At 39.8% G+C, this 16,662-nt stretch overlaps 1 protein-coding gene across 50 annotated transcripts in view; it reads right to left on the minus strand.

Moving 5' to 3' along the window:
• ICA1 (islet cell autoantigen 1) overlaps positions 1-16,662 on the minus strand; it is a 170,190-nt gene that overhangs the window by 126,624 nt on the left and 26,904 nt on the right. For 29 of the 50 annotated variants that reach the window (XM_081531658.1, XM_081531652.1, XM_081531672.1 and 26 more), the window contains exons 3-6: positions 15,785-15,950; positions 13,209-13,281; positions 4,724-4,847; positions 466-664 (exon numbers count right to left, since the gene is read on the minus strand). In XM_081531658.1, the coding sequence (XP_081387784.1) occupies positions 466-664; positions 4,724-4,847; positions 13,209-13,281; positions 15,785-15,950 (562 nt within the window). The remainder of the gene's footprint in view (positions 1-465; positions 665-4,723; positions 4,848-13,208; positions 13,282-15,784; positions 15,951-16,662) is intronic. The other 21 variants (XM_081531659.1, XM_081531653.1, XM_081531673.1 and 18 more) reach the window with 1 other exon arrangement.

Raw genomic sequence — 16,662 nt, forward strand, 5'->3', positions numbered from 1 at the left:
GTTATTTAATCCTACAAGTCAACCCAACTGCTTCCAAACCTTCTCACCAAACAAAGGAACATTATTATTCTATTAATTTTAATATTCATTAGCAATTAAAAAAATTTCCCCAGTAGTCTTTTCTCACCTTCCAGTTTCATTTGATCTAATCTTGATTTTTAGTTATGCATGAAAAAGCATTCAGAAGTGACAGCCTTACAAAAAAGTGCACATTATATGAAAATCTGACTTCAATTAAAATCAGTTACCAAATCCCAGCAATTTCCAGCTGTCTCTTCTATCTTATCCTTAGAGAATTATATATCACATTAATTGGTATTCTGTCACATACAGAGACACCAGCGATGATTAATTGCCTCCTTGGTGTTTTGAGTTACGTCTTCTTCACTAGGGGGATTCAAATCACTCATGTCTCATTACCTTCCAGCAGGTACCTCTTTCGGGAACCCCCATGAAATCTCCTACCTTCCTGAACTTCTCCATTTGCTTGCAGAGGTCTGGATCAAGCTCCTGGGACACGTCCTTCATCCACAGTAACGCCCCTCTGTATTCAGTCCGGCACTGCTCCATGCGGTTCACCGTCAGCCAAGTGTCGGAGATGGCCCTATGCCGGAAAGTCTCCACTTCTTGGTGAAAGCGGCACAGAGGGTTTCTCAAAGCCAACCTAGACCAGAGGGTAAGGCCACAGTCTTGAAACCGAGAGGGCCAGCAATCTGAATCCTCGACAACTTACCAATCTTAAATTCATGAGTTAGAACAGTGTGTGAAACATACTCCAGGCTGCAGAAGTATCTGCAGACGTATAAACTGAAATGTATATAACATCTAAGTCAACCAGGAGACAGGTACCCAAGCTAATTACTGTTACTTAACTGTATCATTGGGAAATCTCTCCATCTGTATTATTGGGGTTGCTCTCATGCCTGGACAGAGTACTTGTTTAAAGCTGGAACCCATCTTTTGTTCACAGAGAACAGCGAGGAATGACCATTTCCCATTTCTGCCCTTGGCCACTCCCTGCCTTCTGCCTCCCTGAAGCCTGGTCCTTTGAGAAGGGATGGACATGTGCACGGTGAGGTCATTCTGGATCACTCTGTGAAGGCCAGGTCGTCTGCTCTTTGCCTCAGCAGTCACAGAGAATGAAGGACAAACAGAAGCATCATTAAATGGTCTCGGAAGGGGACAAGTACATTTACGGAGGGTCTACTCTGTTGGGCGCTTTCAGATACGCTATGTGATTTGATTCTCATTTTAAAAAACTTAAGGATACTGCACCGGAAATGAATGTATATGATACAACAAAGTGAGTATAAAATAATATAATATTGTTCATAACATACCATCATTTAGTCAGGTAAAAAATGTTTGTGTGTTTAGTTAAGTCACTTCAGTCATGTCCGACTCTTTGTGATGCTATGGACTGTAGCCTATAAGGCTGCTCTGTCCATGGGATTCTCCAGGCAAGAATACTGAAGTGGGTTGCCATCCCCTCCTCCAGGGGATCTTCCCCACCTAGGATGCATATCAAAATTTGGATAAAATATTTATTTGGGGGGGGAGGATGATACTGCTTCTTCCATCTTCCTCCTCAAAATGAGTAATGTCAGACGAGTTATACACTTAAAATACAGTTGTCTCCATGAAGTTGCAGGGCATAGGTTCAAAAAAATAAAAGATTAGTATTTACATCTCAATTTAAGGGCAAACTTTTTAAGCTGAAGCAGACGATGATGTCAGTGAGCTGAAGACAGCTCTTGGCAGTTTCATCAACATCACAGTGCCTGACATGTATACAGTACTGTAAGATTACAGATGGGACAACAAACTATTCAAGAGAAAAAAAATTCCCTTTACTATTTTCTCCAGTTTTCCTTGTCTGTAAAGCATCGTTATTAAATATTCAGCACTTCTCTAAAAACAGCTTGCTCACATCATCCTACCTAGATGTTGTGGGCTGTTTTCAAAGACATATTGTTGTGCCATAAAGTAAGCTTATGTTTTATCACCACTGGATTAAATTTAATACTTACTTTTCATCAAATAGAATGGGCTGTTGTAGCAATGACTACCAAATAAAGGGAGTAAAACTAATGCTGGTGTGAAGGTTTATAAAATTGGAGACTTCTATTTAAAGAAAGAGCCCTCAGCTGTCCCCCTAAGGATCCTATCCATTTCTGGTCTCCTTTGTCTCTGCTTTTAGAGTTTGCCAGTTTTACAAAACTGGCTGATACAGAGTCTTGTGAATAAAATAATCTCCATTTCTTGGACTATTGTAAAGTTAGAAACCTTTGAGGATGTAATGACATGATGATAGATGTTAGTATCTTGAAGAAAAGAAAAAGGTGTGTAAAGTCACATCATTTTTTTCTTTAACTTGTTTCATATAAAATTAGAAAGGTGAAAACCCATTCACCTGTGGCACAAGGGACTGAATCTAGACCGAGAAAAAATTTAATAACTGGAAATGTCAAGCTTCAGTGAAAGACCAGCCCATGTTTCCATTCATTAAAATCGACCCAATGAGAATAATCAATATAATACCTAAAAGTCTAGTCCAAAGATGTTTATTCTTTAGCAGGGAAAGATAGAAATGACACAAATAGTGGACAGAGGGCCTGGGATAAATGCATCATGACATGCCCAGATGATGAAATACTATGCTATGGATGTTTTATAAAATGTATATATGGACATAAAAAACAGGATTATTTGGTCAAAAACCAATTTGCTAAAAAATCAGCATGCAGTACTATACAAAATTATGTGGTGTAATGCTATTTACATTAAAAATATATTCTGGCAAATCCCAAGTTATGTCCATTTGAGGTTTGAGAATTCCACTTTATGAGAGTTTACCTCATCCTCCTTTCCTCATGTGCAGAGCACTCGTTTCGATTTCATGTGCCTGGTGAACACTTGAGTATCATGGAACCAGAGCCATCTTGTAGGAGGCCATCTTCCAAATTGCAACACTGGGCAAGCCGCATTAATTTATGGATACAGGGCAGTTTGCCGTATTGCTGTACAGGTTTATTGTAATGATACTTTCCTGTATAATTTGCATTGCTTTAATGTTTTTGTCTGTATCCAAAGGTTAGAATATATGAACCTAAGGTGCCATATGATTTGTGAGATAGCTTGCTACATGAGTATGAAAGTACATAATTGGATAGCAATGTTATAAAATTATATGATCATTAATGGTAACTCTTGGAGTGATTATGTTCAAGGATTTGGTTTCTTTCCCATAAATAGATGTTAATCTTAGCATGAAGGTATGTATAAGAATTTTTCCCACTGAAATTAGTGATAACCATATACATAATACATGAGAATTTATGAAAGGTTTTTCAAGAATCAATGATCCTTATAAGACTGTAGAAAGCATATAAGCACTGAAAGTATTTATCAAGGGGTTAAAAGTGAGTCAATCTCTATTTGCAAAATTTGAGTTGTTTTTTCCTCCTTCTGTTTTTTCCTGTTTTAAAACTTTTCTAGAATGAGTATGTATTATTTTTACAAGGAATACAGTTATAAATAAGATTAAAGGGTACAATTCAAGATTATAAACAAACACTTTTCTTGAAAAGCTGGGGTAGAAAACTCTTGGAAGTTTTTCCTTTCAACCGTGAAAGTTGGGGTCCAAATTTCATTAGAAAGAACCAAAATGCCCACAAGGGGGGACCACTGAAAAATGGATACAGTTGGTCTTTTTTTTCTACCCCAACTTTCTTGGGTCTTCCTAGGAACAGGTTATGGTCTGCTCCTGGTCCACTGTGAGAGAAAAGCAGTAAGGAGAAATTAACAAGAGATAGTTAATTTGTTGCACAGTCCGGGTGAATGAAATTTTTGTAGCCTGAATATTTTTGGGGACTGCCCACAAGCCTTATTTAGGTATAGTATTTCGGTATAAAGTTTGCCTAATATTAGTGAGTGACACGGGGGAAAGGGGGCTTCTTAGTTACTGGGGAAGGAGGAGGAGAGAAGGAATGTCACCACCTCAGATACCAAGTGTGTCTCTGCAGTGGCTCCTGTTTATTCTACATGGACCATGAACATGAGTCATAGTAGTGTTAAAAAAGAAAGTCACTGATTTACTACAATTTTCTCTGGCCCAGAGCTTCTCAAACTTGAATGTTTATGGAAAACAACTGGGGACCCATTAAAATGTAGATATGGATTCAGCAGCTCCAGGGTGGGGGTGGATCTTGCATTTCTAATAAGCTCTCCTCCAATGAGGCTGCTGATGCTGCTGCCCCAGCGTCTGAGCAAAACTATAGCGAGCATCTTGAACAGCACCCCTCTCAAGTCGACTGCCCCCAGAGAGCAGTGAGAGAATCCTCAGGCTCCTGCTATAGTCGGCTGCTGGAAGGGGACCAGACAGATTGCTACAAACAATGCAGGAGGTCAAACTATAAGTCTAGGACAGCGCTCACAGGATTGGTGTATGACTATAGACCAGAAGAGGTATGAAAACATTTTGAAAAATTAATAGGGAAGGAAAAAGATTATACATGTTATCTTAGAGTATACATGTTTTGTATACTCTGTTTTGTATAAACAAACAGACTAACAACTGTGAACAGAGGAGGCCCTCAATTTCAGACAAGAGCCTTCTAAAGACCAGGGGCAGGTTCCCTTCAGGAGTGAGTGGGTCCCAGATTCTCAGGAGACTCCCCTTCCCTCGATTGCCATCAGCAGAGCCCCAGAGAAGGCCACACACCTTTGCTGGGAAGAAAAGCAGAGGGCCTTTCCTGTCGCTTGCATCATTTTTCCCGCTCTGGTTTTATCTTGGAAGCCTTGGGACCGGAGAAATTTTCCCAGTTCGTTTTCTTCTTGAGACAAGACTGATGGAGAAAAGACCAAAAGGAGCCATAAACAATGAACATTTTTATTACAGAGAAAAGGAAAGAGGCAAATCACAAGGTCCTCTCTCTTCTAGAGACAAAGACAAGACGAAATCAAATCCAAGTGGCAGGCTATGAGGTCGGCCTCCACACTCCCCTCCCTCGCCCACCCCCCCAACTGCATTTAACTTTCACGCTGTTCTTCCGTTGACAAAATGAGAGATCAAATTCACTTCAGCACATCTGTCAGTACGCTTGCTGCCCTGTAACCAGAACCAGAAAATGACCTCTGTACTGAAAAGCGAGCCGATAATGCACTGCTCTGGGCTGAAATTAAAAAGTTGGGTTGTGGAGTATGACTGTGGGAATCTTCTGTGGCTGCCTATAGGGCCAGTTTTCTCCTTTTATTCCCTCTTGCTGACTTTTTGATCTCTGCCTTCTGAGTAACATTCCACTTGATTGTAAAACAATTCAAAGATCTTATCCGTGGCACAAGTATTTGATGGGAGGAGGGGGGTGGAGATAGAGGGTATGTAGATAATCAGGCTGATGACTTGGAGGAATTTTAAAATGCAGAGCTGGAATCAAATCTGAATTGGTTATGCCTAACTTTGACCTTACATTTTTAAAAAATAAAACTGAGGTATTATTGACATACAACATTGTATTAGTTTCAGGTGTATAATAAAAATGATTCAATACTCGTGGGTATTTGGCCTTATTTTTAAAGACAACCTCAGAGGGCACTACTGGTAAGAAAGGGACTGCTACAAGCTCTCTACTGACTGATTTGGCAGTAAATATTTAAAAGTCAGAATTGTGGGTCTTCCATGGCAGTCCAGTGGTTAAGACTCTGTGCTGCCAATGCAGGGGGCGTGGGGTCGATCCCTGGTCAGGGAACTGAGATCCCACATGCCACTAGGTATGGCCAAAAAACTGAAAAACAAAATAAAGTACAGATTTTTTTTTTTTAAGTCAAAGTTGTATGTATCTTTTGACATTGTACTTCTGAAAAGAGTACATCCTGAGGAAGTAGTAAAATGGGCACAAAGATATACACAGAGAGATATAATCACAGCACAGTTATTTATAATAGCAAAACACTCTCTCTCTACCATGGGGACTGACTTAGTCAATGTGCTGCACCGACACCATGGATGTGTGGGCTGTTTTGCAGCCACTGGTCCGAATACACTTTCACCGACAGCTGAGCCACAGGCAAGCAGTGACATTGAGCTTCCTTGAATGCTTTTTTCTCTAAGCACAGCTTTTGATACGGAGGTACTCTGAACATTACTCTCATTTCACGTCTCTGTACTGATGCATTTACCAATCACTTGTCTCTAAAAATGTTTTCTAAATGCTACCAGGATTCTTGTCCGTTTTCATGAACAATCTAGACTTCTTTCAGGATGCACCCCATCCCTGACACAACGTCCCCAGCAATAACTAGAAAACATTAGCCAGAAACCAGTAACCCAAAGGGAAATGTTAAAGCTGCTGCTGCTGCTAAGTCGTGTGAGTCGTGTCTGACTCTGTGCGATCCCACAGACGGCAGCCCACCAGGCTCCTCTGTCCCTGGGATTCTCCAGGCAAGAACACCGGAGTGGGTTGCAATTTCCTTCTCCAATGCACGCATGCATGCATGCTAAGTCGTTTCAGTTGTGTCCGACTGTGCAACCCCATAGGCGGCAGCCCACCAGGTTCCTCTGTCCCCGGGATTCTCCAGGCAAAAACACTGGAGTGGGTTGCCATTTCCTTCTCCAGTTAAAGCTGCTACTGCTTCCTTATTAATCTGTGACTGCAGTTTACGTTCAACATTCTATGGAGGTTTTTCGAATCCATTTTTCCTGACGGTGAACGACTACCCTCCTTCCTCTTCTGTTTTCTCAAAATCAAGTGCATTGGTCAAAGCTTTGCTCAAAAGCTACTTCCTCTGTGAAGTGGGTGAGCCCTCCTTCTCTGTGACAGCAGCGCCCTCTGGGCACCTGGTACTGGAGTGTCTGTGGGTGGGCACATGTCTATTTTTCCCATGAGAATCCCAGCTTTCTCGACAGAGACCTCATCCAAACTATGGATTCCCAAGGCTGAGCAGAAAAGTCTTATTAAGGGCATTAAATAAATGGTTGTGAAACTGAACTAACTATAATTTTTGCCTTGTTATCCCTGTATACTTTACTTCACTTTAAATGCTATCTGATACTTAGATGTCATGGTTCTAGGTGGTTTTTAAAAAATTCCTATAAGAGATGTTGTTGTTTCTTACTACCTTCCATTCTTCTTCCTTTCCACTTACTAACATGGGACTCACTCAACTGCACAATTAGGAACAATTTCATATTTTTGCTTACAACAGTGTGAGGCTATTGTCACCTTCTTTACCTTGAAGCCTCAAGTCACATACAAATGAACACATGAGCTTAAGGCCAGGAAGAAAACCAATTCATGGCCCTAAATGGCTATGTGTGTTAGTAGTGTTAGTCGCTTGGTAGTGTTTGGTTCTCTGAGACCCCATGGTCTGTAGCCTGCCAGGCTCCTCTGCCCATGTGATTCTCCAGGCAAGAATACTGGAGTGGGGTGCCATTCCCTTCTCCAGGGGATCTTCCCAACCCAAGAACTATAAGGCTGGTGAAATGTACTCTTTGCTATGCAAACCTAAGTAGGTGTGAGCATTTGAGAATTCAGTTTTAGCAATTTTACACACTTGAGGATTAAACTTGGGGTGCTAGACAGGCTTCATTTTAAGAGCTGAACTCTGATCAACGGGACAGGGATGCTCAGAGGGTGGTGGGAAGTTTGAGGGGCCTCAGGCTCCAGGCTGGATGACTTAGTGATGACTGTGTCATTTTCTAAGAAGGGATGTTCATTCTTTAATTTCAATTTTAGAATCCAAACACTGAAATAAATTTATAAAGTTTAAAATTCAGCTGCAACACAGGTATCAGATCACTCTTAATGTTCCTACTTATAAGGTTTCACTTAACAAGGACTTAATTCAGAGATAAATAAAAACCTATTCATATTTAATTGCTGATTAGATTTTCAGATGTGCCCTGAAAAGGGAACCAAAGAACTATAAAACCAATTAGCTTGGCAGCATTAATTCACTTAGCACAAATTTATAGATGATCACATTGTACTAGGCACTGTTCTTGCCACTGGAAATAAAGAGATGGACCAGACACACGAGGACCGTGCTGATGCAGCTTGGAAAACTACAGGCCAATATCATTGATGAACGTAGATGCAAAAATCTTTAACAAAATCCTAGCAAACAGAATCCAACAACATATTAAAAAGATCATACATCGTGACCAAGTGGGCTTTATCCCAGGGATGCAAGGATTCTTCAATATCCGCAAATCCATCAATGTAATACACCACATTAACAAATTGAAAAATAAAAACCATATGATCATCTCAATAGATGCAGAGAAAGCCTCTGACAAAATTCAACATCCATTTATGATAAAAACCCTCCAAAAAGCAGGAATAGAAAGAACATACCTCAACATAACAAAAGCTATATATGACAAACCCACATCAAACATTATCCTAAATGGTGAAAAACTGAAAGCATTTCCCCTAAAGACAGGAACAAGACAAGGGTGCCCACTCTCACCACTACTACTAAACATAGTTTTTGAAGTTTTGGCCACAGCAATCAGAGCTGAAAAAGAAATAAAAGGAATACAGATTGGAATCCTGTTTGCAGATGACATGATCCTCTACATAGAAAACCCTAAAGACTTCACCAGAAAATTACTAGAGCTAATCAACGAATATAGTAAAGTTGCAGGATATAAAATCAACACACAGAAATCCCTTGCATTCCTATACACTAACAATAAGAAAACAGAAAGAGAAATTAAGGAAACAATTCCACTTACCATCGCAATGAAAAGAATAAAATACTTAGGAATATATCTACCTAAAGAAACAAGAGACCTATATATAGAAAACTATAAAACACTGATGAAAGAAATCAAAGAGGACACAAATAGATGGAGAAATATACCGTGTTCATGGATCAGAAGAATCAATATAGTGAAAATGAGTATACTACCCAAAGCAATCTATAGATTCAGTGCAATCCCTATCAAGCTACCAATGGTATTCTTCAGAGAACTAGAACAAATAATTTCACAATTTGTATGGAAATACAAAAAACCTTGAATAGCCAAAGCAATCCTGAGAAAGGAGAATGGAACTGGAGGAATCAACCTGCCTGACTTCAGGCTCTACTACAAAGCCACAGTCATCAAGACAGTATGGTACTGGCACAAAGACAGAAATATAGATCAATGAACAAAATAGAAAGCCCAGAGACAAATCCACGCACCCACGGACACCTTATCTTCGACAAAGGAGGCAAGAATATACAATGGAGGAAAGACAATCTCTTTAACAAGTGGTGCTGGGAAAACTGGTCAACCACTTGTAAAAGAATGAAACTAGAACACTTTCTAACACCATACACAAAAGTAAACTCAAAATGGATTAAAGATCTAAACGTAAGACCAGAAACTGTAAAACTCCTAGAGGAAAACATAGGCAAAACACTCTCCAACATAAACCACAGCAGGATATTCTATGACCCACCTCCCAGAATATTGGAAATAAAAGCAAAAATAAACAAATGGGACCTAATTAAAATTAAAAGCTTTTGCACAACAAAGGAAACTATAAGCAAGGTGAAAAGACAGCCTTCAGAATGGGAGAAAATAATAGCAAACGAAGCAACGGGCAAAGAATTAATCTCAAAAATATACAAGCAGCTCAATTCCAGAAAAATAAATGACCCAATCAAAAAGTGGGCCAAAGAACTAAACAGACATTTCTCCAAATAAAACATACAGATGGCTAACAAACACATGAAAAGATGCTCAACATCACTCATTGTCAGAGAAACGCAAATCAAAACCACAATGAGGTACCATTTCATGCCAGTCAGAATGGCTGCTATCCAAAAGTCTACAAGCAATAAATGCTGGAGAGGGTGTGGAGAAAAGGGAACCCTCTTACACTGTTGGTGGGAATGCAAACTAGTACAGCCATTATGGAGAACAGTGTGGAGATTCCTCAAAAAACTGGAAATAGAACTGCCATATGACCCAGCAATCCCACTGCTGGGCATACACACTGAGGAAACCAGAACTGAAAGAGACGCGTGTACCCCAATGTTCATCGCAGCACTGTTTACAATAGCCAGGACATGGAAGCAACCTAGATGTCCAACAGCAGACGAATGTAAGGAAGCTGTGGTACATATACACAATGGGATATTACTCAGCCATTAAAAAGAATACATTCGAATCAGTTCTATTGAGGTGGATGAAACTGGAGCCTATTATACAGAGTGAAGTAAGCCAGAAAGAAAAACACCAATACAGTATACTAATGCATATATATGGAATTTAGTAAATCGGTAAAGATAATCCTGTATGCGAGACAGCAAAAGAGACACAGATGTATACAACAGTCTTTTGGACTCTATGGGAGAGGGCGAGGGCAGGATGATATGGGGGAATGGCACTGAAGCATGTAAATTATCATATGTGAAACGAATCGCCAGTCCAGGTTCTATGCATGATACAGGGTGCTCGGGACTGGTGCAATGGGATGACCCAGAGGGATGGGATGGGGAAAGAGGTGGGAGGGGGGTTCTGGAAGGGGAACACATGTACACCCATGGCAGATTCATGTCAATGTATGGCAAAACCAATACAATATTGCAAGGTAAAAAAATAGATTAAAAAAAAAGGAACAGGAGATAGAATATAAAAAATACAAAACTCAAACTCAACACACAAAAAGTAAAATGCCAGGTAAGATGGGGGTTGGGGGGGCATAAGAGAGAGTGACAGGTAACTGTTTTGGGCTGGGTGGTCATGCTAGGTGTCTCTGAGCAGGAGAATAATAAGCTGAGCTCTGAGATAAGGGGCCACTTGAGACAATGAGGGCAGAGACATCTCAGATGGAGGAAGTGGTGAGTGCAAAAGTCCTTAGGTCGTGTGGTGTGTAAGGGTGAAAGTGGCTGGAGAGGTGAGCTGGGTCAGATCCAGTAGGAATTTGTAACCCATGGTATGGAAGTGTACATCTTACATTAAGTGATACTGGAGGCTTCTCAGCAGAGGAACAATATGATCCAATGTACTTTTAAAAAAAAAGCAACCTTATTTTGAAATAATTTTAGGCTGATAGGAAAACTATAAATAGCATACAGAGTTCCTGTGTACCCTTCTTCCCCTAACGGTAGCATCGTACATAAGCATGGTTGTTGTTGTGGTTGTTTAGTCACTAAGTCATGTTCGACTCTTTGTGACCCCACAGACTGTAGCATGCCAGGCTCCTCTGTTCATGGGATTTCCCCAGCAAGAATACTAGAGTAGGTTGCCATTTCTTTCTCCAGATCTTCCCGACCCAGGATCGAAACCGTAACTCCTGGATTGGTAGGTGGATTCTTTACCACTGAGGCACCAGGGAAATCCATATAACTGCTGTACACTGATCAAAACTAGGAAAATATCAGTGATACAGTATTACTATTTAAACTACAATCTTAGTGAATTTTCCTAGTTTTCCCATTAATGTCCTTTTTCTGTTCCAGGATCCCACACTGCATTGAGTTGTCAAGTCTGTTTGATCTCCTTCATCCTGTGACAGTTTCTCTGTCTTTCTGGACTTTTAAGACCTTGGTGCTCTTTAAGAGTACTGGTCAGGTGTTTTGTGGTCTGTCCTCTATGTGGGTTTGTTTGCTTTCTCAGGATTAGACTGGGGTTATAGATTTGGGGGAAGGAAACAGCAGAAGTGGAGTCTCCTTCTTAGTGTAAGATATCAGGGCCACAGGAGATCAACACACATCATTACTGGTGATGTTAACTAACCCCTATCATTTGGTTCATGTCATGTCTATTGGATTTCCCCACTGTAAAATTAACATTCTTTTTCCTTTTGTAATTGTTAAAAATCTTGGGGGTAAATTCAGAAGACTGTACGAAGATGCAGTCTCTTCTCAAACTTTCACTCACTAATTGTAACATCTTTCTGGGAATCTTGCATGTCACAATTCTTTCTGTGGGTGTGACAGAATCACCATTAGGTGATTTTGTGGTTCCCTCATTCTTTCTAGATTAATCACAATTATTTTATAAGGAAGAACTATTTCTTCTCCCCCATTTCTTTGCTTATTTCTATACACACACTTGATGGACATTATCTCACTTCATGGGTTATAACCTAATGCCAGCCATCATTTATGCTGTTGCTCAGATTACCCCAGCTTTGACCCCTAGGTGCTCTGGGAGACGGCTGAGTGCTCTCTGACTGCAGTGTGGATGATGAGCTGGAGGAGGCAAAAGTAGGGGCAGGGAGACCAGCTAGGAAGCTGGTGCAGCCAATCAAGGAAGAGAGTGATGACGGTGGCCTCAATGAAGGCAGTGGCCGTGAAGAGGTAGAGGAAGGAGAACCTGAAAGCAAACTAGCTGACAAAATTGACCAGCACCTGTGACTGACTGGACGTGGGACAGAGAACTGTCGGAGGCAGTGTGCCATGTGTCTGGACTGTCTCATACCTGAAGACTATTTACCAAATTTTGCCTCTAAATCCTAGCATTTTGTACTTCCACAAAATAGTCTTCATAAAAGATTACTAATAAAGGAAAACGGCCAACTGTTAATTTGTGATTACTGGAAAGGGGTTTGAGGAGTCAGAAACAAACTTCTCATAGTTTAGTCTCAGAAATACAGAAGTTGTACATGTAAACGATCTCCATATGGAAATTTAAAAACAAAGTTACTTACAACTTGATATTTAGCATTTCAGAGACAACTCTGTTGGTAATGATTTTAAGATGGGATGACCGTAGGAAAATCTTATTCCCTAAAAAAACCAGTATCTGACATAAAAAATGTTCAGGAAGAAGTGCTGTCAACAAAATATTCAATGAATTAACTGTATGTGCCTTCTCTCTTCATTTGGTCATTTTAAAAGGAACAAAACTGGACATAAGAGAGCCTAGGCAATCAAACAGTAACAGCTCCAAAATTTTAAATCCAATGATATAAAACTGAGAAAACTTTTTTATAACTAGGAAAAGAAATGGCACGTACTTATCCATGGTAGACTCAATGCAAAACTCTTCTGTTATTGTACTTGCACTGAGAGATAAACAACCTATGTAAAGAATTTCTGATAAAATTTTTAAAGATCTCAACCTACCAATTAAAGAGCAAGGACAGACACCCCAAAACATTGGTTTTCTTGTCTTGCCTCCTAAACATATAAAATTATACATTAAGGCAAAATATTCAATATCTTACTGTCTATTTGGTCAATATTCATACTTAAGGCATACTTACAACATATTCTCTTTTGATAGAGTACAATTGCTTTAGACAAGTCCAGACAGGTTCTCTGAATTGAGTGAAACAGCTATAATAAAAATACAAACAAAATGCTAAATAAAACAGGCAGCAGTGAAATAAAAAACAATTATACTGAATATAACCATAATGTCTGATTTGCCCACTAAAAACAAGATCATATGCCTAAGTATGCTTGGTGTTATGTGATGTACTAAACAGAAAATGTGACCAAAGCTTTTAAATATGCTTCTGTTTTTCTATATTTATTAGAATTCATCATCTCTGCAATCTAAAATGAGATCTGCAGAAAGATGATTTCCTCCAGACTACTCAAATAATAGCTGAAAAACAGAAATCCTAAGTGCAGGGCCCATTAGAGGACTTGGTAAACCAGAGACCCAATATTCATTCATAATCTAATTTATTTCTTTTACCACTTGCTGTCTTTTTTTCCAAATGGAGGATCTGTCAATTAAGCATCATATTTAAAACACGATACTAGCTTATTCTATGATCCTAATGCATACTTAAACAACTCTATAAAAACAAACACAAATCAATCAGCTGAATGATCTGTCTGCTTTGAAGACATCTGGTAAAATGGAGTTTAGCTTGCAGCCCCTATCACTCTTCTTTTCCCAATTATTTCATAATATACATGTAGAAGAAACCTAATATGTCATGCTATGGCAATAACAGAGAAAATTAAGGGGAAAGCAGGTGGGCTGTAGGGGGAAGAATTTAACTAGATTTTAACTTCTGGTGGTTCTGGTCTTTGCTTCAGAAATGGAGACAGTTCAAGAGAAGATAAAACAGTTGTAAATCAACTATACTCCAGTATTTTTTTTTAAAGGAGGGCAGATAGTTCAGAAACATCACACTTTCTCCACCCTCTGTCCACTGACTCAGAGACCAGTGCCGGTATCAATTAAAAAACCTGGCAGACAAACCTTGTGCCTCTGAAGAGCCACCAGGGAAGGAGGGCAAGGCTCCTCCCCGCTCTCCTCTGGCTTCCTGGCCATGGTGATATAGCCATTACAACTGGTGTTACAAAGCACTTCATCGTTTGAGTCAAAACAGAAGACTGGCTTCATGATAAATATGACCAAATGTTCTAATAAAAATGGACATATGCATATATACTGAAAAGATTAAAAACTACTCTTATAAATGCTTAATATGATAAATCTTGGTCACGTAGAGTATGCATGCGTGCATGCTAAGTTGCTTCAGTCTCGGCTCTGCGTCCTCATGGACTGCAGCCCGCCAGGCTCGTCAGTCCATGGGATTTCCCAGGGAAGAGTACTAGAGTGGGTTGCCATGCCCTCCTCCAGGGGACCTTCCTGACCCAGGGATGGAATCTGTGCCTCTTACGTCAACCTGCATGGGCAGGTGTGTTCTTTACCACTAGTGCCACCTGGGAAGCCTGAAAATGCTGCGGCAGAGCCTAAATATAAACATAAAATTACTGTATTTTGCTTCACATGCTAGAAATTAACATATTAAATTTGAATAATGCTTGTATTTACTAGGTTGTTAAGAGGAAAAAATAAATCTATAAGATGTGAGAAGCATATACAACTTATAATCATTTCAATTCTCAGGTACTGGAACGTACCTGAGGTACATAGGATGAACCTTGTCCTCTTCCATGTGACAGCCCAGCCCAGAGAGTCGGTGACTAACATCTCCCCTTCAGCCTCTCTTTTCCAGAATAAGCATGGTCTGCCCCATCCTGGCCACACCCTTCTCAGAACGCTTTTTGAAATCTTGAACTTTTGATCTTCCTCCCATTAAGTGTTCAGCTCATGAATTGTAGCTTATATTTTGATATCATTCTGAATTCTTATCAGACCACATAACACATTTCTCTCTGTGCCCTCTCATTCACAGAAGTGATAAGTATGCTTTTAATTTTTTTTTAATTAATTTTTTTGGGAGTATAGTTGATTTACAATGTTGTGTTAGCTTCTGATGTACAGCAAATGCTTTTTAAATTTTGATCTAAAGTATCAGCAGAATGTCCAGCAATGTAGGGAATTAGTGGCCCTTTCACCAGTTATTTGAGAGTCAATCAGCTACTAATTCAGCTTACTGTGTTATTAACTAGTCTAACTAAATATTAGTTAATTCATTTTTGAATTTTCCAGGATTCAACACAACCTTATTAGACTCAACGTTCCAGGACTTTTTGCTGTCATCGTTTTTTTTCTTTAAATGTAAACATTTGTCTGACCCTAGCATTGCTATCTATAATAGCACTGGCTCTTTGAGCTGATGTTTTCCAACAAACATTTATTGAGAATTTACCACATTCCATGCATTCCGATAAAGTGCTTAAAAAATGAATTAACTGAGGTATACTGGTGGTTACAGAAGAATTCGTGGGTTTAAAAAAAATATGCTGGAATTTAGTTGATCTGATCCTAGATTTTCCTCATGAACGAGTTTGTTTGCAATATGTCTTCAAATCCAAAGCACACCTACATGCTTGCTTCTGTGAATACACTCTCAGAGCTCTGACCCTAGCAAGATGGCCATACTGGGGTCAAGGGCCATGAAGCGCTCACCTCTAGCTTGGCGTCCAGGTCCGCGTCGGAAGCAACGACGTGCTCATCTTCTTTCTTCCCCGTGGCTTTAATGAAGGCCTGCTTCGTTTCCCAATACTTCTGCTGCATCTTATTTACAACTGACTTGTCTTGGGGATATCGATTGTGTAAATCCCAGGGATAACTGCTAAAAGGCATAGGCATTCAAAGAGCCATTTTACTCATGGCTTTCAAAAGATTTAAGACATCAGAGTGCAAACAAATGTATCCAAACATTCACAACATTACTAAACACAAAAGTGCTTTCTTACATGGTTATTACACCAAAAGGTTAATCAAGTCTAATTTTTACACCAAAACCTTAAAAGTTAGTGAGGAAATTAAGAAACTTTGACAGGAAACCGAGAAACTAAACCTTGAGGACTTTGGATATTGAAAGACTGGAGAAATGGAGAAAGGGAAGCCAAGGCAGGCAAGGGGACTGCCTCAAGCACCCCAGGGAGTCAGAGATAAAGCCGAACACCAAAGTTCTCTCCAGTCTGCATTGCAGCCAACATTGAAGTGATGGCAGAAAAGGAGAGATAAAGGGCTGAAAAATAGCATACTTGAAAGTTGTCACAGAGGTCCCTCAGATAGTCAAACTCCCAGAATCAGAGGACAGAATGGCGGTTCCCTGATGTTGAACAGGAAGGAGGAAAGGGGAAATTACTGATCGACAGGCATAAAATTTCAGCGGTGCAAGACGAGTAAGTTCTAGAGATTAGCTGTACAACCTTGTGCCTGTAGTTCACATTGCGCCTGTGGTTCATAGCACTGTGTTCTACGCTTAAAATTTTGTTAAAAGGGTAGATCTCACGTCAAGTGTTCTTACACAGACAGACAAAATTTTGAAAAAAAAA

The sequence above is a fragment of the Giraffa tippelskirchi genome, chromosome 10, assembly GCF_054371585.1.
Source record: "Giraffa tippelskirchi isolate mGirTip1 chromosome 10, T2T-mGirTip1v1.2.pri, whole genome shotgun sequence".
Classification (NCBI taxonomy): domain Eukaryota; kingdom Metazoa; phylum Chordata; class Mammalia; order Artiodactyla; family Giraffidae; genus Giraffa; species Giraffa tippelskirchi.